Source organism: Camellia sinensis, chromosome 11 (assembly GCF_055761805.1).
Source record: "Camellia sinensis isolate YWXY chromosome 11, ASM5576180v1, whole genome shotgun sequence".
NCBI lineage: Eukaryota > Viridiplantae > Streptophyta > Magnoliopsida > Ericales > Theaceae > Camellia > Camellia sinensis.
This window is the reverse complement of record NC_138971.1, coordinates 126,033,859-126,061,715: the sequence shown is the minus strand read 5'-3', so window position 1 is coordinate 126,061,715 and position 27,857 is coordinate 126,033,859. Positions and strand designations below refer to the sequence as shown.

At 32.6% G+C, this 27,857-nt stretch overlaps 1 protein-coding gene across 4 annotated transcripts; it reads left to right on the top strand.

Moving 5' to 3' along the window:
• Positions 1–12,641: 12,641 nt before the first annotated feature.
• On the top strand, positions 12,642–26,406 carry LOC114305922 (ABC transporter G family member 32). Of its 4 annotated transcripts, XM_028251068.2 has the most exons (25): positions 12,642–13,015; positions 15,352–15,472; positions 15,582–15,670; positions 15,780–15,864; positions 16,372–16,531; positions 16,638–16,714; positions 16,811–16,861; positions 17,587–17,677; positions 17,770–18,071; positions 18,185–18,463; positions 19,111–19,427; positions 19,536–19,696; positions 19,775–19,878; positions 20,381–20,540; positions 20,818–20,937; positions 21,030–21,121; positions 21,224–21,556; positions 21,645–21,935; positions 22,362–22,445; positions 22,564–22,697; positions 22,810–23,037; positions 23,875–24,046; positions 24,152–24,406; positions 25,167–25,493; positions 26,181–26,406. In XM_028251068.2, the coding sequence occupies exons 1-24, from the start codon at positions 12,732–12,734 to the stop codon at positions 25,437–25,439; spliced, it is 4,263 nt and encodes a 1,420-aa protein (XP_028106869.2). In that variant the 5' UTR covers positions 12,642–12,731; the 3' UTR covers positions 25,440–25,493; positions 26,181–26,406. The 4 variants fall into 4 exon arrangements, with proteins under 4 accessions (XP_028106869.2, XP_082750822.1, XP_082750823.1 ...); XM_082894696.1 differs by having other exon boundaries at positions 12,699–13,015; positions 23,875–24,406; XM_082894697.1 differs by lacking the exons at positions 12,642–13,015; positions 15,352–15,472; positions 15,582–15,670 and having other exon boundaries at positions 16,379–16,531; positions 23,875–24,406.
• Positions 26,407–27,857: the final 1,451 nt, after the last annotated feature.

Sequence of the window (27,857 nt, the reverse complement as noted above, 5' to 3'; positions counted from 1 at the left end):
ATTTTTGGAATCTTATGAGATTATTTTTGTGGCTTCTGACATTAATGTTTTGCGTAATGTCCATTTTGCCATTAAGTGTTGTCCCTCCTTAAAAAAATCCACATTGTCGGTATGAAATGGGTTAAGAATAATTTCACATATACTAATAATTTTATTAAAAATATAATAGACTAAATGTGATTAGTTGTTAAAAAAATAATAATATTTAAATTCTCAATGATATTTAGGGGTGTTTGGAAAGATGGTTAAAAGCTGATTTTTTGATTTTTTTTTAATTTTTTTTGAAAAAATATATAAAAATTGTGTGAGCTAATATGACCCAAAATGAATTAAAACTTTAAACATGTATAATTTTAATAAAATTTTAAATAAATATAACATTGTTCATGGGTTAATATATGAGAGTAGAGGGTAGGAATATAGGAACTTTGTCTCAGAAAGAACATGCAAGCAAATGCTAATAAATAATGTTCACATAATTGGTGATGGCACATACATCAATTAACATATTAATTATTGTATCAATATATATATATATATATTTATATATTACAACATTATTATTGAACTTACTCAATATATAAATTATAAATATTTAAATTTTTTTAAATTATATCACATTATTTATTAGTATGCTAATTGATATATCAATTAATATATATAACATTATTCTCACACAACATGTAAGTAGTAGATGTGACTTGAAGAGTTATTGGCTTGTTTTGCCTAATTTTCTTGCCTTTCAAAGTGGAAGAAAGATATGGAAATGCTAATATATATTTCCTTTAAAAAGGATGTATTATATGTGTACAGGGGTCAAATATTTGTTACCTCCCGTACTCCTCGCATCTAAACTGCGCCTTCCTTCGATTGATCTGCAAACACAACGAAGGTGAACTACCCGGCGATGCGTTGCCAGAAAACCGCTCAGACAATCAAGTCAACACACACTCAGACAAAGAGAAGAGAGAGAAGACCATGTGTTAGTGTTTCTCTCACCAGAATATGTTCCATTCCCAGCATAGGAGGCGCAGTCACGTTTATATACTTTCTGCGCGCTCTTCTACGTCCATTTGCCTTTTGACGTGTGGACCTGCTCTCCTATCTCACTTTCCCACGTGTCAACACAAATACAACTAAACACCACTAAACCAAATTGCCAAACGGCGTTGGCGCGAACAGACAGCCCGGCGGTACTGCCCCATCTTCCTACGACTGTACTACTTCCAAAACAAGCAATGCTCCGAGCCGAGCTCCGTTATGACCAAGCTTATCAGCCCTCCATTATGACCGAGCTCTTGCTCGATTGGGCCGGTCTACGGAGGATCTTACATGCCGATCTCAACGATCAACCACACGAATCGGGCTGCCAGAGAAATTATCCCCGCCAAATCTGAAATGGGCTTTAACCGAGCGCACTGCCCCTAGATTAGCCCAACCCAGCGCGGCCCAAACATGCTCGGACCAACTTTAGTCCGGTTATTACGGCCCAAAGCCAAATTATGAAATCTCCCTCTTAATATGTATTTTTAATTATGTCATTTTTTTCTTTAAGTATAATTAATTTTCTTCTTTAATTATGACTTATGAATTTTTCAGTTAAGTCTCATTTGTGTTTAATTATGATATTTTTTTTTTCTTTTTTTAGTTGTGATTCAAAAAATTGAAATTATGTCATTTTTCTTTTTTATTATAAAATGTACATGGTGCACACTCTTTAAAGGGTGTGTACCATAGTATTTCCTAAAAAAATATTATGTGGTTGAATAGATCTGAGATGAAACTTGAAATGACATTAGGGAAAATACAATAAAATATAAGGGTTTAATCTAAAATTTTAATTTCATCAATTTAAATTACGATATTTCAAGACTCTAGACAAGTTGAAAAATGTGTAAATATTATATTTATTTTGTAGGAGGTGGAGTTTAAACAATGATAGTCATAAATTTAATATAAGGGGCACCTATTAATTATAATTTTAAATTTTTTTCATCTCCAATTAATAACAATAACATAATAATGTTTTTTTTACAAATCAAAACTCAATTAAGATTCCTAATTTTAATAAATCAAAATCTCTTATTTTAACATAAATAATAACAAATAATTTTTTTTTACAAATTAAAACTTAACAAATAACTACAGATTAATAATAATTTTTATTTAAAAGTAAAAAATAATAAATAAAGTTACTTGTAAACAATGAAGAGAAAATACTAAAGTTGTAATGTACTCCTAAATCTGTGTTGTGTGATTCTAATGTGATAAATCGCTAATAAATAAATTACAAAGCAATAAATAGAGATAAAAAAGATAGAAAATATGAAAACACTTTAACGAGTACTATAAATAAATAAAAAATTTCAGATACTTTTAAAATTTCAGAAGTCCTGTCACCTGCTATTCAAAGCCTTATCCAATAATTTTTTTTCTTTAGATTACGTAGCAAATTTTTAGATGATTTTCGTGAATAAAATCGTGTGTATTCATCCAAAAAAATAAAGTTGTGTGCCAGTGTTTGATTGAGATTTAAACTATAAAAAAAAAAAAAAAAAAACAATCACAATCAGTGTGTTTTGTTTGAGTTTTTTAAATTAAATTTTTTGAAAATTAACTATTTTTATTTTCGTATTTTTTGTTTTTAGTGAATATTTTTAAAATTTTAAATATTTTTTTTGCTTTTTTAGATGCACCTTACTTAGATGTATCTAAAAAGTAAAAAATTTGTGAAAAAATATTTTAAAATTTTAATAAATACATAAAAATATAAAAAAATGTACTGAATTCTTGTATTTTTTGTATTTAGTGAATTTTTAAAGGATTTTTTTTACAATTTTTTTACTTTTTAGGTGTATTTATGTTAGGTGTGTCTAAAAAATAAAAAAAAAATTATTTAAAATATTAAAAAAATTCAATAAAAACAAAAAAAAAATATAAAAAATAAAAAAGTAAAATTTTTTAAAAAGTAAAAACAAGCAAAGTGATTCATGTGGGTGAGATGAGCTGTGTGTCAGTGTGTTTGGTTGATATTAGGAGTGTTGTGAGTATGTGATTGTGCAAGGCTTTTGGCAAATGATTTTGGGACTAAAATAGTCATAAAAAATAAAATAGACTATTTTAATCATAACAAACAAAACATCACATCTAACCCATAATCATTACACTTTTTTTTCATAAAAAAAATTTAAAAAATTAAAAAGTACTTCTTAAATCAAACTTTTTAACCTAAGTTAAAATAACTAAAAAAATTAAAAAGTTAAAAAGCTAACCTAATTTCCAAACGGAAGCTTAATTGTGTGTGTTACTTTAAGAACAGAATCAGCTTGAGAACAGAAAATAATAATAAAAATAAAATAAAATTATTGAAAAGTCATGACCCCTGGTTCTTGTGTAAGGCTACATAATTGTGCGTGTCAGTTTAAGCACAGAATCAGCTTAAGAACAGAAAAAAATAAAAATAATAAAAATAAAATAAAATTACTGAAAAGTCATGACCCCTGCTTCTTGTGCAAAGCTACATAATTGTGTGTGTCAGTTTAAGCACAGAATCAGCTTAAGAACAGAAAAAAATAAAAACAATAAAAATAAATTAAAATTACTGAAAAGTCATGACCCCTGGTTCTTGTGCAAGGCTACATAATTGTGTGTCGGTTTAAGAACAGGAAAAAAATAAAAAATAAAAATTGAAAAGTCATGGTTCTTGTGTAAGGCTACATCATTGTGTGTGTCAGTTTAAGAACGAAGAGGGGGAAAAAAATATACTCTCTCCGTTCTAAAATATTAGTTCTTTATTTCATTTTTTATTGTCTCAAAATATTAATCCCTCTTTATAAATCAAGTACAAAAATAATGTAAATTTCCTATTTTGCCCTTCTTTTAAATTAATAAACAATTTAAAAAGTACAATTATGACATTGATATTCCCAAAAAATATACTATCAAAAGGGTAATTTTGAAAAACTAACTTTTTTCAAATGCAATAAGTGTACTACCAAAAAAAGTTAAATTTCCCAAAAGGGACCAATATTTTGAGACGGAGGGAGTATATGAAAAGTCATGACCCCTGATACTTGTATCCCTCCCCATCTGAGTTTAAACATAGACTTGTTTTGAGAGGTTAGTTTTTAGTATTTTTTTTAATTTGTATTAAAAATTAAAAGTTGATTTTTTTAAAAAAAAATTATTTGAAAAAGTTAGTTTTTAATCAATGATGAAATTATAATTTTACCTCTCTTAGGTCAAAATGTGTTATATTGGTAAAGTTACAAATATTTTAAACTAAATGAGGATAGTTTGGTCATTTTATTATGATTTGACATTATAAACAAATATTAATCAAAAAAGTCAAAAGAAACTTTTTATCAATTTTTCAAATTATTTGTCTAAAAAAGCCAAAAGCTTAGTTAAAAATCAAAAAATCATTTTTTACCATCTTCTCAAAATAGGTCCTAAGATTTATTATTTACTCTAATATTATATTTAAGGACAATTTACTTACACTTCTTTTAAAATTTAGCTAAATTATAGATTTCTTATGAAGTTTTAGAAATTACATCTTACCTCTTGAGTTTATATTCGCATAACAATTTAATTCATATCGTTAAATAAATGTTTAGAATAGTTAGTTGACATTATCAAAATATAAATTGATGGATGATATTACTCCTGCTGAAATCTCTTTGATAAATCAACAAAATTTACAGAAGAATTACGTTAGATGGAAAAAAAATTAAGGTTACGTTTGGTAAAGTTTTGTAAATATGATTTGAGAGTATGAGTTGTATTTTGAGTTTGTGAATTGTGGAATTATGATTTTAGTGTAGAAAATTTGTTTGGTTATGATTTTTTAATAGAGTGTTGAATTGAGTTTTGAATTGAGCCTGGAATTGAGTTTTGAAAGTTTGATCTGACATATGAAGTAAGAAAATTTATTTGGTTATGAGTTTTGGAAAGAGTTTTCAAAACTTAATTCAAACTGTTATAACTCATAACAAAACACACTATTTTGCACACTATTGAAAATTTTGATCAACGCTCACAACCAAACTCTTTTTAAAATTCAATTAAAAAAAATTATTATTAACAGAAAATAACATTAATCAATTTTTTAATTGAAAATATTACAAAGGAAATACTTTTTTTTCAAAATAAATATTCAAAAAATTTAAATCATAAATATTTAAATAATTTAAATAATCTAAAAAATTTAATAAGTAAAAAATTAAAATAAATATTCAAAAAATTTAAATCGTAAAATTTTAAATAATTTAAGTATTCAAAAAATTTAAATAATTTAAAATGTTAATATTTTAAATTTAAAAATAACTCTACACTCAAATCTTAACCAAATACATAAAACAAAACTCAATTAAGAAATTATTTTTAAAACTCATAACCAAACACATAACTCGAAACTCCATACTACTTTCACAACTCTACACTCAAATCGTAACCAAATACATGACAACAAAATTAAAATATTTTAAAATATTTTTATAAAATAGAGTTTGAATTTATTTTTATAAAATATTTTAAATTTTAAAAAATTAAAATCGTAATATTTTGAAATTAAAATATTTAAAAATATTCAAAAATTTAAAAAATCGTAACATATTTAAATATTAAAATATTTAAAATCTTAACAAAATTAAAATATTGATTTGAATTCAGTTTTGAAAAGAGTTTTGAATTATGTGTTTGGTTATGAGTTTTGAAAAGTAATTATTATGTTTTGAATTGAGTTTTGAGAAATGGGTGTAGAATTATGATTTGAAAGCTCAAAACAAACAACACACTCAAATCAATTAGTAGAACTATAATTCGAAACTCTTACCAAACGGAGCGTAAGTTTTTAGAACCATATTTGATTTGTTGTTGAGAAAAAAATTTCAAAATTTTTAAAAAATAAAAACTAATTTAATAAAAATAAATATAAAAAATATATTTAACTTGTTAAAATTATTTCGAACCACTCAAAAAATAAAATTATATAAAAACAATAATTATATTTTATTTCTTAACCAAATTAATTTTTAATTTAAAAAAATTAAAAAAAAAATTCTAAAAATCAAATCAATCATATTAAGAATTTTTTGATAAGTCATTTCTTGTGTTTTTAACTTATTTAATTATTTGTTAATTTTATGATATTTTCACCATCTGACACTACAACATATAAGAGTTTTAAAAATAATTTTTTTTGATCTCTAAAAGTAAAAATTTTGTTGCTAAAGACATTTAGGGACTAATTTCTATCGTTGTGTGGATAGTTGCTAAAAGGTCGCTCTGAAAAGTCAAACATAAGGCTTTTAGCGATAAAATTTCGAAAATGTCAATAATAAATAGACTTTTAGGGACAAAATAATTTGGTCTTAAAATAGTTTATTTTTTTAGACAAAAAAATTGATACCAAAAAGATAATAATTAATCACCAATCTTTAATTTTCGTTGTTAAAAATATAATGACGACACTTTTCGTAATAAAAATATTTGGTCCCCTAAAAATAATTATCTTTAAATTTTAGTCTCTAAAACATTAATTTTTGTAATGTGATAAGTGTTTTTCCATTTTAATTTTACGTTTCATAACTTACTTAAAAATGATAATTTAGGCTAAGTTTGGCAAGTTGCCAAAAAGTCAAAAAGTCAAAAAATTATTCAAAAAGTTATCACTATTCATCAAAAATCAAAAATTACGTCTGCACAACTCTCAATCCTAATTTTCCCCTACACACTAATTTATACAATTTTTTAATACACATCTTTTCATAAAAAATCAAAAAGTTAACCCAAACATCCATATTTTTTTCCTCAATTTTTTAATTCAAAAAGACAAAAAGTGTACTTATTTAGGACACCCCAAACAACCCCTTAGATAAATCTCAAGGGAGTATCTGTAATTTAGCTAAATCTCAAGGAGAATCTGTAATTTAGCTAAACCTCAAGGGAGTGTAGATAATTTGCCCTTATTTGTCAAAATGACATTTTAGTCAATTTATGATATCTGTTAATGGCGTTTATTGCGATAGGGCGGGATGCAATTTTTGAAATCTCAAGAAAAAATCTGCAATTTCGTCAAACCTCAAGAGATGTGCAGATAATTTGTCCTATATTTAATTATTAACTGCCAACTTATTTAAAAATAATTAACATAAATTGAAGTTTTAAGCCTTATTTGTCATAACCTAAAAAAGTTAAAAAGTCACTATCCTATTTCAGTCACATCATCCTATTTAAATCACATTACCTCTCTACCATATCACTTCAAATCCAACCCATACCCAATCTATATTTCATAAAAATTTAAAAAATATATTTATTTAGAACATTCCTGTTAATGTATATGTGGTATTCCTAGATATATTAGGTATTGATTTCCTAAATATATTTAGGAATAGTCATAGTTAGGTTTCTTGTAGGATACGCTTTCTCATAGTTATGTTTCAAGCAGGATACTCTTTCTTAGCCTATATATATAGGCCTTCCATTGTATAAGATTAATTCATTTATTCAATACAATACATATTATTTTCTCTCTCTTTCTACTATTCTAACATGGTATCAGAGGTAGGTTAAGAATCTAGTAATTTTGCTTCATCGGCGGGCGGTAGCCTCGCCTTGGCCGCCTGTCGGACTTCAACCCATTCCGTTGCTATATTCTCCTTTCAGTATCGCTTCATGATGATTTTTTCTTATATCCGCTAATTTATTCATACCCGAAATATCTCTATCCTATTTTTTTACTCGCAATTTACTTTCTTTTTTTTTTTTTTGTGTGTGTGCTTCTGTTCCACTTTGTCTTTCCCTCTGCTTCAACCTCAAATAAGTTTCTATATTCAAACTTATTTGAGTTTGAGGGGAGGTATTATACCTATATCATGGTGAACATGGTTATACACTATGCAAACCACCTAAGTTGCCTTCTTTTGGGGCACTCTCTAAGTCATCTCCTTGGCGCACAACCCAAGCTGTCCCTTTTGGCCCACAATCCAAGCGAACCACCCAAGCTGCCCCCTTTGATGCACCGCCCAAGCCGCCCCCTTTGGCGCATAATCCAAGATGCCCTCTCTAGCTCATAACCCAAGCCGCCCCCTTGGGCGCACAATCCAAGCCGCCTCCTGGCGTACTCAGTTATCTGTTGGTATCATCGTTCAACACCACATCATAAGTTATGTGTGTGCCACGCTTACTGGTTCAACATCAAGTTCTCTACATCAGTCCGGCATGACTCCTTTAAACTGTCCCGACATTGATTCCGGTTAGCTTCTCCATGAGTCCGGCATGACCCCTTCAAACTATCCCGACATTGATTCCGGTTAGCTCCTACATCGATAGAGCATGACCCCTTCAAACTATCCTGACATTGATTTTGGTTAGCCAATATCTACAATGGTCCGGCATGACCTTAAATTATCCTGGCATTAGTTTCATCAAGTTCCTACAATGGTCCGACACAACCATAAACTGTCTCTTGACTTTAGTTCTGGCTTCTAATCTATTTCAAACGCCCTTGCGCTCCAGTTCGAATTTTGCAATCTATTTGTCTTTTGTTTTATTTAGTTTTATTTCATATTTTAGTTTCTCTCTCCAAACTCAAGATGTTTATCCTCCTTGAATTTGAAGGGGAATATTAATGTATATGTGGTATTCCTAGATATATTAGGTATTGATTTTCTAGAAATATTTAGGAATAATCATAATTAGGTTTCTTGAAGGATACGCTTTCTCATAATTATGTTTCAAGCAGAATATTATTTCTTAGCCTATATATAGAGGTCTTCTATTGTATAAAATTAATTAATTCATTTAATACAATACATATTATTTTCTCTCTCTTTCTACTATTCTAACAATTCCAAACAACTCTTATTATTTGTACCTAGGGATGGCAATTTAAACCCGGCCCGACGGGGACCCGACCCCCCGTCCCCGATTACAATGGTTTTTCCCCGAAAAATACTCCCCACGGGCCGGGGATGGTATTAAAAAACACATCCCCGATCAATTTCGGGCCGGGGACGGGGATAACTTTTCCGGCCCCGGACCCGGCCCGGCCCCGGACCCGAGCCCCGCCCCGTTTCCTCCCCGAAATAAAGCACCTTTATGCACCCACTATCTATTTTTACATATATATTTAATATAACCCTTCATTACCTCACATATTTGCATCTATCTCATAGTCAGACCTGGATCACTCTCTCTCCCTCTCAGACCTCTGTCTCTCTCTCTCCCTCAGACCTCTGTCTGTCTCTCTCTCTCTCAGACCTCTCTCTCTCTCGAAGTTGATCACAGATTCACAGTTCCTCTCCCTCTCTCTCACCCGTTGCTCCACCCCACCACCGCCTCTGCCATTCCACCACCGCCTCTCGAAGTCGATGGCATCCCCCTCACTCACTCACGGACTCACGCAGACTCAGAACAGATCTGAAGAAACCGATCTGAACAGATCTGAAGCGAGGAAGCCCTCCGTCGATCCACCACCGCCACTCGTAGTCGATCGCATCTCTCTCTCTCTCTTACGATATATATATATATATATATCTGTTGTTGAACACTTTTTTTTTTTTTTTTTAAGTTGTTATATATATGTTGTTGATTGATGATTGTTGTGATCTGAAAAGTTGTTGTTGTGTATGTGTGTTGAACAGATCTGTTGTTCGTCCATTATACAGATATTTTTTTTTTTTTTTTTTGTTGAACAGATCTGCCGGGAATGTTTCGGGGTCGGGGAAACCCGATCCCCGTTAGGGGACGGGGACGGGGGAGGTGATGGGTTCCCCGCCGGGGATCGGGGGCGGGGACGGGAATTTTTCTACCTTCGGGGATCAGAGACGGGGAGTGTCATCCCCGGCCCCGCCCCGACCCGTTGCCATTCCTATTTGTACCCTCAATATACCTCCTCTTCCCCTTCGCACGACTACCGTCAACATGTTTCGGAAGAAAACAAGTAAGATAGATAGCGTACGCGGGTGCTCATCCTACTTGCTTGAGGACCACACAAAAACCAAAGAGCAAGTTATAACGGACAAATTGAGGTTAGCTGTACTGACTAAAAAAATAAAAATAAAAATTTGAAGTTTGTTGGAGACTCTTGGAATTATCAGGAAACAAATAGTAGTATAAATTGGAAGAATTATTGATCAGTTGGACAGGCAAAAAAAAAAATTATATAAATATAAAAAGATATTTCATAACTTTTCACTTACACCTCACTACAAAATCACTTGCATCTTTTATATTTTTTAAAAAATATTTCAGTACTCCATTGTTTATTCCAAATAACAAGAAAACAAAAAGGCACTTCTCATTCCTTTCCTACTACTGTCAATAATTTTTATACTACAAATTGTCGTGGTTTTATGAGGCATCTCTACAAGCATATTGTGCTTGTTTGGTGCAACTTAAAAGCTGCTTATTTCAGTTTTTAGTTTAATTTAATCTGTTTTGATGTGTTTAGTTTAGGTTAACAATGCAGCTTATAACTTTTTATAAGTCAGAAATCAGCTTATTCTTTAAGTGGGGTAAGAGATGCTTAATTTATAAGTCAGAAATCAGCTTATGTTCATAGTTATAAGCTATAAGCTGTTAAGGCATAAGTTATAAGCACTTTCCTACAGCTCTACCAAACAGGGCCATTGTTGAATCCTTAGAGCTTACTATGGATTCTTTTTTAATAATTCAAACAATTTAATGTGTAAATCTCATTGAGTATTTTATATTTGTAAAAAATTACGTTAATCAGATATCGATAATTCTTGATCGAAACATATGTTTGTCAATAATTTATTTTTAAAATCATATTTAATATTAACAAAAATGTGTTCCAATCAAGGGACTACAATGAGTGATCAATATGATTTTTTGTAGATATAAAGTACTTAACAAGCTGTATACATTGAACGATTCGAATTATCGAAACGGGACCCGTAGTAAGCCTCACAAGCCCAACATCATGTTTCAATCCATTGTATAGACTGGAGAGAAATCTCTCCCAACAATATATATTAACATTTATCACAAAAATATATATAGTGCATATAGAAGGAAAATAGTATTGTGTATTGGAGGAAAATGAATTTGTCCATACAATTTTTTTAGTGTGTGACCATTATATAAAATATGATTAACTCAAATATATGAATTTCATATATGAAAATGTAACGTCTCTACCTAAAATAATAGTTCCTATTATTTGTTACCATTCAAAATATCTGTATTTATTCACATAATTAAAGAGTGTGTTCCCTCTCTTAATATGATGGGTATATTTAAAAAATAAATTATAAATACATTCAATAAAATTTATTTAAAATACAAATTGTTCCTATGATTTAAAAAATTATAAATATCTCATTATCAGAATTTTATATTGAATAGAATTAACTAAAAAAATAAAATTTCTAATTGCTCTTTTATACAATAATAAAATTATCTAAATTATTAATTGATATAAATTTCTAATATCATTAAAAAAATATTGATTGACTTGATTTATTAATAAAATAGGTTATTTATGAAATTAAAAATTTCAAAGTGTGAAATATAATTTTCAAAATCACATGGAGTAAATTTTATTTTAATCAAATCTCATGAGATATATTTACAATTTGGGTTGGGCTTCTCTCATGTTAGTATCTCAACATGAGATAACTTGAACGGCCTGTAGGACTCACCATGGTTTTCATTTTAATAATCTGAATTATTCATTTTGTAGGACTTTCAATTTATATTTTCTATGAAAAAATTTAGGACGATTCGATAATTGTAACATTTTTATTTTGTCACATTTGTCTCTAAAAAAATAGATGGTCAATTTCAAAAATATATTTGCCATTTATTTTTTTGGAGACAAATATAATAAAATAAAAAAATTATGATTACTAGATCTAACTATTTTTTTTTATATATAGATTTTATACGATCCTATAAAATAAATGATTTAAATCATTAAAATTGAACCGTAATAAGACATATGCCTCTCGAGTTCTCTTCCCTCACGGAGCAAGGATCCTCTAGAGTTTTTTTTTCCTAAAGTTTCCTAGAATGGTGCATTGTGTGGTTGAGATTTAATGACAAGTCACATCAATTTTTTAGTATTAAATCTCAACCACACAATACACGACTTTAAAAAATTTTAGAAAAAAAATACTCTAGAGGATCCATGGTGTCCCTCGCGTTAAGATATCAACATAAAAAAAAAAAAAAAATCCAACCCAATAAATAAAAATAAATAAATGAGTGAACTTGAAAGTTTTGTGTGTCCCTTGAATGCCACGTTTTGTGGAAAAAGTTACCACACATAGAGAGAGGCACTTGTCCTTGGACTTGGAAGTCATAACGCAGACGAAAGAAAGAAGACCTTCTGCTAATTTTTCCCAACTGTTTTAACTACTTTTGAAAATTGAAACACTCTCAAATCTCTTCCCAAATTTTCACCTAAGTTTCTTAATCTCCCAACTGTCTCTTCTACTCTCTCTCTCTCTCTCTCTCATGGATTGGGTACTAGCTTCACACAAACTACAGGGGACTCTAGAAGAAAGAGACACAAACAAAACAGAGAGAGATGCCCAATTAATTTAGCCTTTAGAGAGCTCAACAACCTCTTTGAACCTTCAAAGCTGCTGTATAGACGCATCCAACACAACACATTTCACAATGTCTTTAAATCTCTCACCCAACCCTTCATTATTATCCCATCTCTTTCTCTCTCTCTCTCTCTCTCAAAACCCATGTACCACAATATGTGGAACTCCTCTGCAACTATGTTTGCTAGAACAGGGGAAAACGGAGGCTGCGATGACGAGGAGGCTCTTCGGTGGGCTGCTCTGCAGAGATCTCCGACCTATGTTCAAGCTCGGACCTCGTTTTTTCGGAACATTGCCGGAGAAATATCGGTGGTTGATGTTGGTAATCTCGAAGTTCAAGAGAAAACCTTAGTCTTGGATAAGTTGGTTAGTGCGGTTAATGATGATATAGAGTTGTTCTTTAATAGAATCAAGCGAAGATTCAATGCGTAAGTTTGATTATCAAAAACCTTAGTCTTGGATAAGTTGGTTCTCCATTTCTGTTCATGAATTGTGCAGTGTTTTTTTGGGTTTCCAAAACAGTGAAAAATTCTACCACTTTGGAGAGCATTCCCAGATCATTTTACTTTCCATTCACAAAACATAATGATAACCCTGTTAGTAATGATATAGAAACAGCAAATATCTCAGTCCCTTTTGGACATTTTAACCGCTGAGGTTGGCCGAGTGGTAAGGAGTCGGGGTATTATGCCCTAGGTCCTGAGTTCCACTCCCCTCTGGGCCAGCCGTCTGGCCTATAGGTTGGTAGGACAAGCCTTCCAAGCCTGGACGAATCATACCTAGTGTCTGAAGTGTGAGTTCGAATCCTCACTTCTATTTCAGTCCACAACTTATTACTATATGGTTGAGTAGCCATATTATGTAGCACCATCAAAGGTGACCTCTCGGGCTTCCTCTAGGGTCTAGCCTTGAAGGTTACCCCTCCGTGGTTTGACCCTTTTTTAGAAACAAAAGATTATGAATAATGATGTGACAAATTTAGGTCTTAATACAAACAGAAACAATTATTTGGAAATTCTATAGATAATGATTTGACAGATCAAGGTCGTGTCATTGTTACATTATTCTGATTGGATATTCTGTATAAAATTTTTGGAAGAATAGGTTGTCCTAAACTTTTATATAGATTATTGGACCAAAGTAGAATCAATTTCTTCATAGCCCATAATTATCCTTTTGGTAATTTCTAGCATGCATTCTTTTGAATATGTGTTTGCACTTATATTCAGTGATACCATATTTGGGACAATTAGGAAATTGATGGGTAGTATGATATATTGATTACCTGATGGCCTATAATAATCTCAATCTTCATCACAATTACTTGATTTAGTGCTCTGCAAAGATCATTGTGCATGATTGGAGCTCCTAAGGTCTATTTTAAAAAATTTACCCCAAAACAGATTGATTGGGTCGTCTTTATTTTAAGTCTCCTACTAACACAGGATTTTAGATTCTTGGATCAATTGAAATTTTTTAAGAGAGAATTTTTCAATCAAACACCAAGTGGGAAACTAGACTTACATGATCTACCATTAATGACCCTGTATTATGTGTAGTTATTGTTGTTGAAATTGTTACAATAGTATAGTTGCCTTAGTAACTATATCGGAGTGACTCGTGTTCTCTTGGTACTTGGTGTTCTTGACATAGTTCTTTTTCCTTTCAAAATCAAATGTTTGATTTCCTATTCAAAATTACCCATTCCCCACATGATAAATATGTGTTGAGATTGAGACTGGTGAGATACAATAATTATCACAAGAGACACTTATGTGGTCATATAGGATACATCCATACGGAAAACATGGAAACTAAATATTTGATTCCATGATTTTATAAATCAAACTCAAAATGTTGACTCTATAGTGATGTGGGCAGACCATGGGCCATCTAGAATCACGGTACACACAAAGATGGCACCACACTACCAAAGGTGGAGAGGGAAGAGCTGAAACAACCTTAGTAGAGAATGGCCATGGAGGGGGACACCTCTCATCAAGGCGGGGAGAGTGACATCTCCTCAAGGATGTGTCTCTGCATGGAGGTAGAGACCATTTACAGGAGGGTTGGGCCATGGAGGCTAGCTCATCCTCTAGTGTCGTGCCAAGGGTTATAGTAGGTAGGTGTGATCAACCTTACTCGGTGTGAAGGTGTGAGAATGGAGTCAAGTGGAGCTTTGGTGAGGCGCGGCGAACGAGCCGTCTAGTGGTGAGGTAGACTAGGTGTTGAGTCGAGGCCATAATGCGAGCAAGGCTCATGCCTTGTGATGTGGAGCCTACTCGTTCTTGGTGTGATGTGGCACGTCAAGTGCCAGCTTCCGAGTGATGGAAGCTATGGAAAGTTTAGGTAAGGCCCAATCAACCTGCTCTGATACCATATAGAAAAAATGGAGTGGGGACTATATTGAATTTTTGAAATGATCACAAGAGACACTTATGTGGGTTCATATAGGATACAAAAACATAGAACACATGGAAACTAAATATTTTGATTCCATGATTCAAACTCATTTCCCATAAGGTAATATGAACTATCAATTGCAATAAGTTCTTTGGTTTGCCTTCTGTATTTGTGTTGCAAACATTGCGTCCGATGTTGAAAACCACATTGAATATCAAATTTACGGTCTCTTTCTTTCCTTTTTTTTTTTTTTTTTCCCTTTTTCTTAAATTTTAATTGATTTCTTTCTTTTGATTTTCTTTTGAGCTGAAGCTGTTGCTATGGCCGTGTGTCTTTTTATTTTTTTCTTTTGAAATTGTAGAGTTCATTTGGAATTCCCAAAAGTTGAGGTTCGGTTTCAGGACCTGTGTGTCGATGCTTTTGTCCATGTTGGAAGCAGAGCACTGCCCACTATTCCCAATTTCATTTTTAACATGACTGAGGTAAGTTTTTTTTTTTTTTTTTCTTTCGTCCTTAACTATTTTCCAGCTATAGTCTCATTCTGTATTATGAAATTCTTACTATGTTTCTGTTCCTAAAAAATTGGAAAAGACTTTCTTGGGGAAGTTGAGGATTTTTCCGGGCAGAAGAAAGAAATTGTCAATTTTAAACAACATCAGTGGTATTATTAGGCCTTCCAGGTATTGTTTCAACTTTCTGCTTCTCTTCCTTTTGAATATGCAAGTTTCTATAGTGATGCTTTAATGTTTTGTATTTTTTAACTATTATTATTTTTTTATTTTTTTCTAGATTGACTTTGCTTTTGGGTCCTCCAAGCTCTGGTAAGACAACATTTCTTTTGTCCCTTGCTGGACGGCCTGGACCTGGTCTGCAGGTATCAAGAATATCTTGTGCGAGTTGCTTATTGTTAAATCCTTGCATGTATTATTCATAGTCAAAGTAAGGATGAATTTGAGTAGGGAGCCTCTAAACTTTAAACTATTGGCAAGTACCCCATTTTGGAGCTGATATGTGGGTTTGCATTTTTTTTTTTCACTCACCCCACAATAAGTTTGGTTGTATTTTGCACATAGTAACTGACATTACAGTTCTAAGATTCTTCTCTTTTTTTTTTTTCCCTTCTTTTATTTCTTTTTCAAGGAAGAAAAAGAAAAAGGTTACACAAATCACATGGCAAGTATGTTTAGGGTGAGGAACGATTCTGAACTGTGAACTTTCAAAATGCAATGAGCTCAGATTTGTTTGATGCATATAGGGGCTTGAACTTAAATATGAAATATGAACATAAATACACGTACAAATGCAGAAAAAACATGTTAACATATATTCCTCTTGAATTCTTTGGTTTACTTCACATTAATGTGGTTGAGTTACTTTTAAGATGTCAGGGAGAATTACATACAATGGACACGATCTGAAGGAGTTTGTTCCCCAGAGAACTTCTGCTTATGTCAGCCAGCAGGATTGGCATATGGCAGAGATGACAGTAAGAGAAACTCTTGAGTTCTCAGGACGTTGTCAGGGCGTTGGATTTAAGCATGGTAAGTTCTGGGACATCATCTTTTATTGTGTGCCCTCTTTATCTGCACCCTGGTTTTACTTGTTTCTGATGCAATCTTGTTTGTGAAATATGAATAACTGACACAGATATGCTTTCGGAACTTTTGAAAAGAGAGAAGCAAAACAGGGTAATTCCTGATGAAGAACTTGATATATTTATTAAGGTACGTTCCATTCTGTTTTGTGTGCGCGCAAATAGACAGTGTGTTTAAAGAGATGGTTTCTGTAGCGATAATAAAATGATTATTTTCCTTCTTTAGGCATTAGCACTCGGAGAACATAAAACTCTGGTTGTGGAGTACATTATGAAGGTATACTTTTGAATGATGTAAATTTTATATTACTTCTCATGGCAAATAATGTCTATATTGCAAGGCCTCTGCTAGTGTAATTGATGTAGACGAGATAGGAGAAGAGAGGGAGAGAAACGCACAATAGCTCACGGCCTTTTCTCAAACTCAATATCTAATTATCATACTGATCGAAAGCTTAGCACATACAGGCTATTAACCCTAATTGAAATAGGAAACTATCCTTATTACTATTTGGAAACAAGGTCAGAATATCTTACTAATTATGTATTAAAACTAACTAAATACCAATAATAATAATCTACCAATGACATTTATGAGACCAAAAGGTCTTCAGGTCCACGGGCTTCACCCTAGGCTTCCAAATCCGATAACGGGCTTCCAACCAGTCAATGGCTATGCCATCAATATTCTTTGAATAATTCTATATTGCAAGCCATTAAACTAGCAGTTGTAGTTTTCCTTTGTAATTCTTGCCATTCTTCCATTTGAACTTCCTAGTGCTTAGTCATAACCCAAAAACTAAAAAACTCTGGCAATTTTGGAACTCTCATTCTTCCCACTACACATAAAACGAATTATTTAAGATTGAATTACACATCTTTTACTTTCATAATAATTAATTATATTCATGAAAATATCATTGCATATATAGTTCATGCTACATTGTGCATGGAAAAAGTTTTGTGCATTTTTTAAAATAGTCCTGAACTGTTTTTACAAAGATTTTAGGATTAGACATTTGCGAGGACACATTGGTGGGGGATGACATGCTTAAAGGAATCTCCGGAGGCCAAAAGAAGCGTCTTACTACTGGTAACTAGTCTCTCCATTGATTCAATTGATATAACTTGCTTACTTTCCAGTTTGGCCAAGATTCCAACAAATGCAAATTATGTGCTTGGCAGGTGAATTGCTAGTCGGTCCATCTAGAGTACTTTTCATGGATGAGATATCAACTGGACTTGATAGTTCAACTACTCATCAAATAATCAAATATCTTAGATATGCAACTCATGCTCTTGATGAGACCACAGTCGTCTCCCTTCTACAACCAGATCCCGAGACTTATGAGCTGTTTGACAATATTATTCTTTTGTCTGAGGGACAGATCGTATATCAAGGACCCCGTGAGGCTGCTCTTGAATTCTTTACACATATGGGGTTTCAGTGTCCAGATAGAAAAAATGTGGCTGATTTTTTGCAGGAAGTACGTGTGTGGATGTGGAACTTTACACTTGATCATATGTTTTACCAAGGTATAATCTCAAATTATTATTAATATATATTTTTTTGCCTCTATTTTTTTTATGTTTATGACAGGTATTATCAGAAAAGGATCAAGAACAGTATTGGTTCCTCGATAGCCACTACCAGTATATACCCGTGGCAAGGTTTGCAGAAGCTTTTCAATCATTTTGCGTGGGCAGTGCTTTGTCACAAGATCTAGCTGTTCCCTATGATAGACGTTATAATCATCCGGCAGCCCTGTCAACTTCTACCTATGGTGTGAAGAGGACAGAGCTTCTCAAGATCAGCTTTTCCTGGCAGATGTTGCTGATGAAACGGAATTCATTCGTTTATATCTTTAAATTCGTGCAGGTAACCTTCTGGGACGCTGTTTATTATCGTAACTGTAAACTTTAAATTTATTCTGGGAACATGTAATGATTACAAACCAAGTTTCTCAAGTTAAGAAGAATGGGCACGTTGACACATAAATTTTTAAAAATTGTAGAGCGCAGCACTTAGAGGAGACGTGCAAAATATATGGTTTTATATATTTATTATATGCCATATATAAGGATAGACAATTGTTATATGTCATGTATATAAATATTTAATTCAAAGATAATAATAAAATGCAATGTAACACTAATTTCTGAAGTCTAAATAAGAAGAATAAATATAAATTTATATTAACTTTCTTTTTATCGTTGAATTTCATGTTGTTTTTTCAAACTTGTAATATGTTTCATGTGCGTCTAAGCGTGTTTTCTAAGTGTTTGAAGGGTGTCCGAGTCAAGAAATTTTATAAAAAAAATAAAAGTACATTTTTGGATGTGTGTCTAACAAGTGTTGAGAAGTGTCCAATGAGTTATGACAAAATACCTTCTTAGAAGTGTCTTGGCTTATTTGTGAAAGGCATCACTTGGATGAAAGTAGGATTAACCAAATTGATTCAAATTTTGTACCAGAACAAAGAGTTATAAAATGCTGATACAGGAGCACTCCACTGTATTTTGCAGCTTCTGTTGATTGTTGTGATCATGATGACTGTATTTTTCCGAACAACAATGCATCATGATACATTGGTTGATGGAGGAATCTATCTGGGTGCACTCTACTTTGCTATGGTTATGATTCTTTTCAATGGCTTCATGGAGGTCCCAATGTTGATAGCGAAACTTCCCGTTCTTTACAAACACCGGGATTTACTCTTCTATCCTTGTTGGGTTTATACTCTTCCTTCTTGGGTTTTGAGTATTCCAGCTTCACTTGTCGAGTCTGCCATCTGGGTGGCAGCTACATACTATGTGGTCGGGTTTGATCCTCAAATAACTAGGTAAATTTTTCTCCTTTTCTCAGAGAAATTTCATCATCCTTTAATGTTAAAATTTTCTTTTGGGAGTCCGACTGAGATGTTTTGATTTTCTTACTTAATGATCTGCAGATGCTTTAAGCAGTTTATGCTATATTTCTTTCTGCACCAGATGTCAATAGCTCTTTTCCGTGTGATGGCTTCACTTGGCCGCAACATGATAGTTGCCAACACCTTTGGATCATTTGCATTGTTGGTTGTCATGGCTCTCGGAGGATTTATACTCTCCAGAGGTTAAACTTAGAACTTTTGTGTGTTTACAGGTTTGATTTCACTTAGTTTATGCACTTAAAACTTTATTTCTATGACAGACAGCATTCCATCTTGGTGGATCTGGGGTTACTGGTTTTCCCCTTTGATGTATGCTCAAAATGCTGCTTCTGTGAATGAATTTCTTGGGCATTCATGGGACAAGGTAATTTAAACTCAGCCAAACAGGTCTTAATTGTTTCTGATTTATAAAAAAACAAAGAGAAATAAGCACTAGATGCTTAAATGAGTATGGACGCTGCAAAAAATATATATAAATTTTTGGGATATACAATTCCAATCTCACCATTCTGCCCTGTGATGTGAAGCTTCATATGGTATAAATAAACTGTTGATAACTTAAGTTGCTTTGAAACGTCATATGACCTTTGAAAATCCAGAAATTAATACATTGCATTATACATTTGTTCATAAGCTAACTCGAATGAACCCACATCACCAGCAAGGTTGGCATCCTTGATAGCTGATCTAAAAACTTTAACTCGATGACAATTTATGTGGCCCATTGGAGAGAGCTTGAATGAGCCATACAAGCTACTTTTTAACAGCCTTTATTTAATCGATGATCTCCAATAGACCTGTTGATTTTGTTATGAGAAATTGGAGCTTCTTTTAACTATTTTTTCCTTCTCTTTTATGGTATGTAGACAGCTGGGAAATACACAGCTTTGAATTTGGGCGAGATGTTACTGAAAGCCCGCAGCTTATTTCCTGAGAGCTATTGGTTTTGGATTGGTGTGGGCGCTTTGCTTGGTTATACAATTTTGTTCAACATCCTCTTCACACTTGCTTTGACTTACCTCAACCGTAAGCCCTATCTCAATAAATATTTCCTAACACACTGTTTCATAGATGGAGAAGTCAATTCAGGATTATGGTTCCGGCACTGGGAAATGGCCTTCTTTAATAGTTTTTTACATCATTGATGACAAATTTTTAATTATCAAAGAAAATAGAAAATTTTGTGTTCCCAAAAAATGCGATACCTTAGGCTTGAATTCCTTTTCAATATAACTTGCCAACCAATGAGCTTATTGATAATTGTAAGAAAACAAGTCAAATAATCCTTTCCTATTTGATACAGCCCTTGGAAATCATCAAGCAGTTGTTTCCAAGGAAAAGCTCCAACGCAAAGCAAAGAAAACCGTGAGCGAATGCATTATTGAGCTGCAAGAATATTTGCAACATTCACACTCGTATACAGGTTTGTCCAGAAGCTTCTATCTTTTGTCTTTTATATTAATTCTCTTGAGTTAAATTAGAAGTTGTAAATCTTTTTTTGTCTTCTTGTTGTAGGAGATATTAGAAGGAAGAGAGGCATGGTTCTTCCATTTCAACCTCTTTCCATGACTTTCAACAATCTTAGTTACTATGTGGATGTCCCTGTGGTACGTCAGTTTTCATCTCTGGTTTATTATATAATTCCATGACTTATCTTCCTGACACATTCTTTGCTATCGCTCGATGCTCACATATTTGTATTGTTGCAGGAATTGAAGAAGCAGGGTGTAATAGTAGACAGGCTGCAGCTGTTAGTTAACATTACTGGAGCATTTCGGCCAGGTGTGCTTACCGCATTGGTTGGTGTCAGTGGTGCTGGTAAAACTACTCTAATGGATGTTCTAGCTGGTAGAAAAACCGGTGGAACTATTGAAGGGACCATACATATTTCTGGGTACCCTAAAAAGCAAGAAACATTTGCAAGGATAGCTGGCTATTGTGAACAGAATGATATTCACTCTCCGTGTTTGACAGTTCGTGAATCGCTCATATTTTCTGCTTTGCTGCGGTTACCTTCTCATGTTGACTCGCGAACGCAAAAGGTAATGACTAATTACTAGTTTGTGTTTACATATATATAGAGCTTTGTACTTGGGTTTTATAGATTGACTTATAATTATCATTTTGCAGGAATTTGTGGATGAGATAATGAAACTTGTAGAGCTCACTCCATTAAGCGAAGCTTTAGTTGGTTTACCGGGAGTGGATGGGTTATCGACAGAGCAAAGAAAAAGGCTGACCATTGCTGTCGAGCTTGTTGCCAATCCTTCCATTGTCTTCATGGATGAACCAACTTCAGGACTCGATGCCAGAAGTGCTGCTATTGTCATGAGAACCGTGAGGAATATTGTCAACACAGGGCGGACAATTGTTTGCACGATTCACCAGCCCAGCATCGATATCTTTGAATCCTTTGACGAGGTTTCTCCCTCTAATTCCCATAGATTTTCAAAAGAAGGATTTCATTTATTTATTTTTTCCAATATTGAAATCAAATATTTGCTGAGTTAGTTAAAACTGGACACCAGCAGATTTGGATACACAGAAAATTCACTATTGGTTGGCAAAATGAAGAATTGCTTTAAAATTCAACATTGGTTTGCAAAATGAAAAAAAAATGCTTCAACAAAGAAATGTTTTCAAATAAATGTTGACCTTCTGTATATCCTCACCTATGCATGTGTGTGCAGACATATGCATATAGTTATGAACTATGCTTTTCCATAAATTTCTATGATTATATTTAGTGAAACCTTAACTTTAGTTTCATTTATGTATCTTTCAACATAGAAAAGCCTTTTAATTTTTCTATGATGCCTGATCATTCTTCCTTTTCTGTTATCGCAGCTTCTACTCATGAAACGTGGAGGGAAGCTAATCTATGCCGGTCCACTGGGCACACAGTCTTCTAAACTTATTCAGTTTTTTGAGGTGGGCTTGTGCTTCTTTAATCTTGAGTTTATTTTTGAAATTCGATGACAAGTTCCATTCATCATATCACTGACTTTTTTTTTTTTTTTTTTTTTGATTTATTTTTTCATTTTCCTAGGCAGTTCAAGGAGTCCCAAAGATCAGATATGGGTATAACCCTGCTACTTGGATTCTAGAGATCTCTTCTCCAGCAGAAGAAACCCGACTTGGTGTGGATTTTGCAGAAGTTTATCAGAAATCAAGTTTATTTCAGTATGTATATATAAATTTCTGTTTTGGCAGAGGAATTACCATATCAATGCGTTTTTCTTTTTCTTTTCTTTTTTTTGGTGCTTCATTCATATGCCATTATCTGCTGTTTCAGGAGAAATAAAGAACTTGTGGAAGAGTTAAGCAAACCAAATACGGATACAAGAGATTTAATCTTCCCATCAAAATATTCTCTATCATTTTTTTCCCAGTTCCTAGCGTGTCTTTGGAAGCAAAACCTGTCATACTGGAGGAATCCACAGTACACTGCTGTACGCTTCTTTTACACGGTCATCATATCGTTGATGTTTGGTACAATAAGCTGGAAATTTGGATCTAAAAGGTTTTGCAACTAAAACTTCTCTCAATTGTTTCAGTCACTGTTGCCATTTCTGATACTGACTGAATTATGATTATTAACAAAGTATATGGTTGATGATAGCTAGCTAGCAATTAGGAAAAGAAATCATTAAAGAATGTATCAACAGGATGATTATGTTCATTGAGACTAATAACAATTGATCTAGGTTTTGTTGAGACTCATACGGTGGAAAATTGACTCCCTAGGAATAGACCCTTTATTGCAGGTGTAAAAAGCATGGACACTGGCGCGACAATTTTCAAAAATTATAGGACATGACACATGAGAACACACACAAAATCTATTGTTTCTATATTTATTATATGTCATATATTATTATCTTATTGAAAGATAATAAAAATATAATATAACATTAATTGATAAAGTTTGAAGAGGATAGGAGGCACTAACAGATATAAATCTACATTATTTTTTCTTTTATTATTGTATCCTCTTAAGCAATTTTGTTCCAACTTATAATGTCTTTCATGCGTGTTTAAGTGATGTGCATCTATGTTCTTCAAGTGTCCAAAGCATGTCCTGGTCTAATTTTTATTTTTTCTAAAAAAAAAAAATAATTAAAACTATGACACTTTTGGACATGTGGAAGTGTCGAACATGGACACACCACCATCTTAGAAATGTTTATGTTTTAGGCCAACTGAAAAGATCTGCATATGTTCAACACACTAACCTCTACCCACTTATTTTTTTTCTAGCTTCCCCCCTTCTATTCCCTTCATATTTGACCTTTTATGTTCTTATGATCTATGAATTATCATTCCTTCTGATTATTTTCTGTTTTACTTGTTTCCACAGGGACAACCAGCAGGATATCTTCAATGCAATGGGATCCATGTATACAGCAGTACTATTCATGGGAATCACAAACGCCACGGCCGTACAACCCGTTGTATATGTTGAAAGGTTTGTTTCATATCGAGAAAGAGCAGCAGGGATGTACTCGGCTCTAACATTTGCATTCGCACAGGTCTGCATTGTCGCCTTCTCTTCTGTTTTTCTTGCTTTTTTTCATAGAATTTCTCAGTATCCAAACAGTAAGCACTCAAATTTCACTAAATTCTTTTTTGGGCAGGTTGTCATCGAGTTCCCTTATGTGCTTGTACAGTCAGTTATTTACAGTGCTATCTTCTACTTCATGGCTTCTTTCGAGTGGAGCCCTTTGAAGTTTGTTTGGTACTTGTACTTCATGTATTTCACCTTGTTATACTTCACCTTCTTCGGAATGATGACTATTTCTGTCACGCCCAACCATAACGTTGCTGCAATCCTTGCTGCTCCGTTTTACATGATGTGGAACCTTTTCAGCGGATTCATGATTCCTCGAATGGTAATGTACACCCTAAAATGTAACCATTGTCATTGGGATGCTATTGAAATTGGACGCTTCAAGGCCTGTTTGGTAACACTTCTGTTTTTCTTGTTTTTTGAAACAAAACAATGAGACGTTCAAAGACACCAATCATTTTCAAATTGCTTTCATCTTTGAGCAAAAATAGTGTTTTGAAAATTTGAAAACAATTTTTTTGTGTTTCATAAATATTAAAAGGTGGGTTGATTATTGAAATTTTTTCCAAAAATAGTTTTCGGAAACAGTTCACCAAACAAGTTCTCTGCGTTTTTGGGAAAAGGAAAACCGAAGGTATAAAGTGAAAACACAACCACAGGCCATTTAGCTATTATTGCTTGTAATTGAATGGTCCTGGTTGGTAACGCTTTCGTTTTTCTTGTTTTTTGAAACAAAAACAATGAAAAGTTTGAGAACACCAATCGTTTTTATATTGTCTTCATCTTTGTACAAAAATAGTTTTCGAAAATTTGAAACAACTTTTTTGTATTTTATAAAAAGTGGGTTGATATGTAAATAATTTTATACCAAAGATTAGGTGTGTACCCAATCTACCCCTTCTAGAACCCTATCTCAAGGGAACTAAACTGGGTGTATGTTTCATAAAAAGTCGGTTGATTTCATAAAATTTTCTCAAAAACAGTTTTCAAAAACAGAAAGCTTAAACCAAAACACAACCAAACAAGCCCTTAGTTATTTGTGTTGTTTTTGCTTGCAACTGAAGAACTTTTCCCCTATTCAGAGGATCCCAATTTGGTGGAGATGGTATTATTGGGCAAACCCAATAGCTTGGAGCTTGTATGGCCTTTTGACATCCCAATATGGAGAAATGGAAGAAAAATTGAAGCTCTCTGATGGGAGTCAATCAATGCCAATAAAACAGTTTCTTAAGGACCAGTTTGGATACAAATATGAATTCTTGGACTTTGCTGCCATTGCAGTGGCTGGTTTCTGTTTGATCTTTGCAGTGACTTTCGCTTTCGCAATCAAAACCTTCAACTTCCAAAGGAGATGATGATGAAGAGGAAGAAGAGCACAGCATAGTCCACTTCAACTTCTAACATATAAGGTAATTACTACCTGCAATGATCCTGATTTTGATCTTTAGACTGTTGCATTGCTTTGATAATTTGTAATAACATGTAAAGATTGGTCACTGTTGTTATAAATTCCAATTTATATGAATTTGGTTTAGTTCGATAAAAACTTGATATCAACTGTTTTTTTAGTAAGCTGCAAGAATAGAACAGTGGGTGTTTGAAGGAGTACTCCTTGCCATTCTCAGTTCCCCAGCTCATAGTAGGGCTCCAATCCCGGCCACACCCCCTTCCCCTTAAAAATTACAGCAAAAGTTCTTAGAAAGAAAAAAAATAGAGAGCGAGAAATGGTCCAATTTTCCAAGACATCCATTATTAGCTGGTAAAAAAAAAAAAACTAGCCTTCCCAATTTATGATTATAGTTATCATTCATTTGTATGCATCTACAAGCTCTGCCACTAATACATGCATCCATAAACACGAAAAAATTTCAAGTTTTGTTAAGCGTGTTGGTTCCTTGAATTGTAAACATAAAACGAAAACTAATGTTGCGTAATGAGATCTTTTGGATGTAATATGCACAATGGCACAACTCAAATTTATGCCAAGACTCAAATTTGCATGATTTTTTTATTTATTTTTTTAAAAAAAAGGCATACAATTACTATCTTGTCTTAGCATTGATGAATAACAAAAAATCTTATGTTGTTGTGTGCAGCTTTTCCAGTTTTATTGTAGAAGAAGAAAGGAATATGAATTATATGTGCTTTCATAAAGAGCTGAGAACAGAATTACTCAGTGGAGATTTACATAAGGTTTCAAAGGACTTTAAATTATATTACACATATCACATAGAGAAGTCTAATTTCAATTCAAGTTGTATATGACTGTTTTATACATAAAGAATCATGGAAAGATCTCATCCAGATTTTATTCTATTGCAACTTTTGAGAGTATTTTTTTTTTCTTGTTTCTTTTTAAATTTTGAGATTCTATACTAAAACGTTTAGTGTAACTTATGTTTGCATCAGATGAGGCAAAAATGTAAGTTATAATAAATAATAATTACAATTATTACTATTGAAAAGTTGGTGAGGAGATGCTTATAATGTTTAAATTATCACATTTAAACTTGCCAAAAATTTTACCAAATAAGGCCTAAATCTGGAGCCAAATAAAGTGTGTGGGAGAGTTTGGGGGGAAATTATTTAATTATCCCAGAACACTACGTGGCTATATTCCAAGTCAATCACCAATTATTTAGCCTTCATGTTGTTTCTCCATACCCAACATAAACCGTGAGCCTCTATCCTCTCTACCAATCCAAACCTTATGGAGTACCACGTGTCCATACTTTGAGAATACTGAATAATCACCCGAATTGGGTAGGCTGAAAGAGAGAATAGCAATAACGGGGAAGGGTGGAGAGAGGTTGCCGGCATCGAGGGAGGGGGTTTGTAAAGGGAAGAGAAGAGAGGAAGGAAAGGGAAAATTCATCATTTCACATAATATTTTCACCTATTCATAATTATTTTACATCAGTAGTGTAATTATTTTTTATTTTTATTAATTTTTAATTTTTTTTTTCAATTTTCTCAAATATAAACAAGGGCATTCTTTGTTGTGAAAAACTAATTAGATTTTTATTATTTATTATTTTATTTTTTTAATGAGTGAAAAAATATTCTTACTCACACATGGTAAAATCTGTCAAAAGTTTGTAGTCCAATGCCATTAGTCCAACAATGGAGTAATTATGATTAACGTTGTATGATACTCTTCATATGTAGTAATTTGAATTGAGTCATTATCATTGGAAAAATTATTGCATAAGAGAGCTCCAAACAAATCCTCATAAAGATGATAAAGTCACCATATAGACAGCGGCGGAGCCACGTAAGGACCAGGGGGTCATGTGCCCTCTCTTGATTTTGTGAATTTTTTTTTTTTAAATATAAAGAAAATATTTTAAATAAAAAGAATTACAAAAATATTATTAGAGTGAAATGTCAATGACATTTTAAAAATTATGAAAATAATAATGGTTGTTTTGATTGAAAATGAAGAAACTATTATAAACTATATTATCTATAAAAATTTTAAATGTAACGGTGATGTCATTATTATTGACATGCAAGTATAACTAATCACACTATAAAGATATGAAATTTATTAGATTGTTAGTTACATTTGACATGTAAGATTCACTCTGTATGTGTTTATTTACTATTAGTTGGTGATATCGCATACTAATGATGACGTGATATTGCCATTATATTAAGTTTTTAATCAAATTTTGTATAAAAAAAATAATTTATCATTATATAATTTATTTTAAGGCTTATATCCATATTTTTTTATATTGTCCATGATACACTAGTTATAAATAACATTA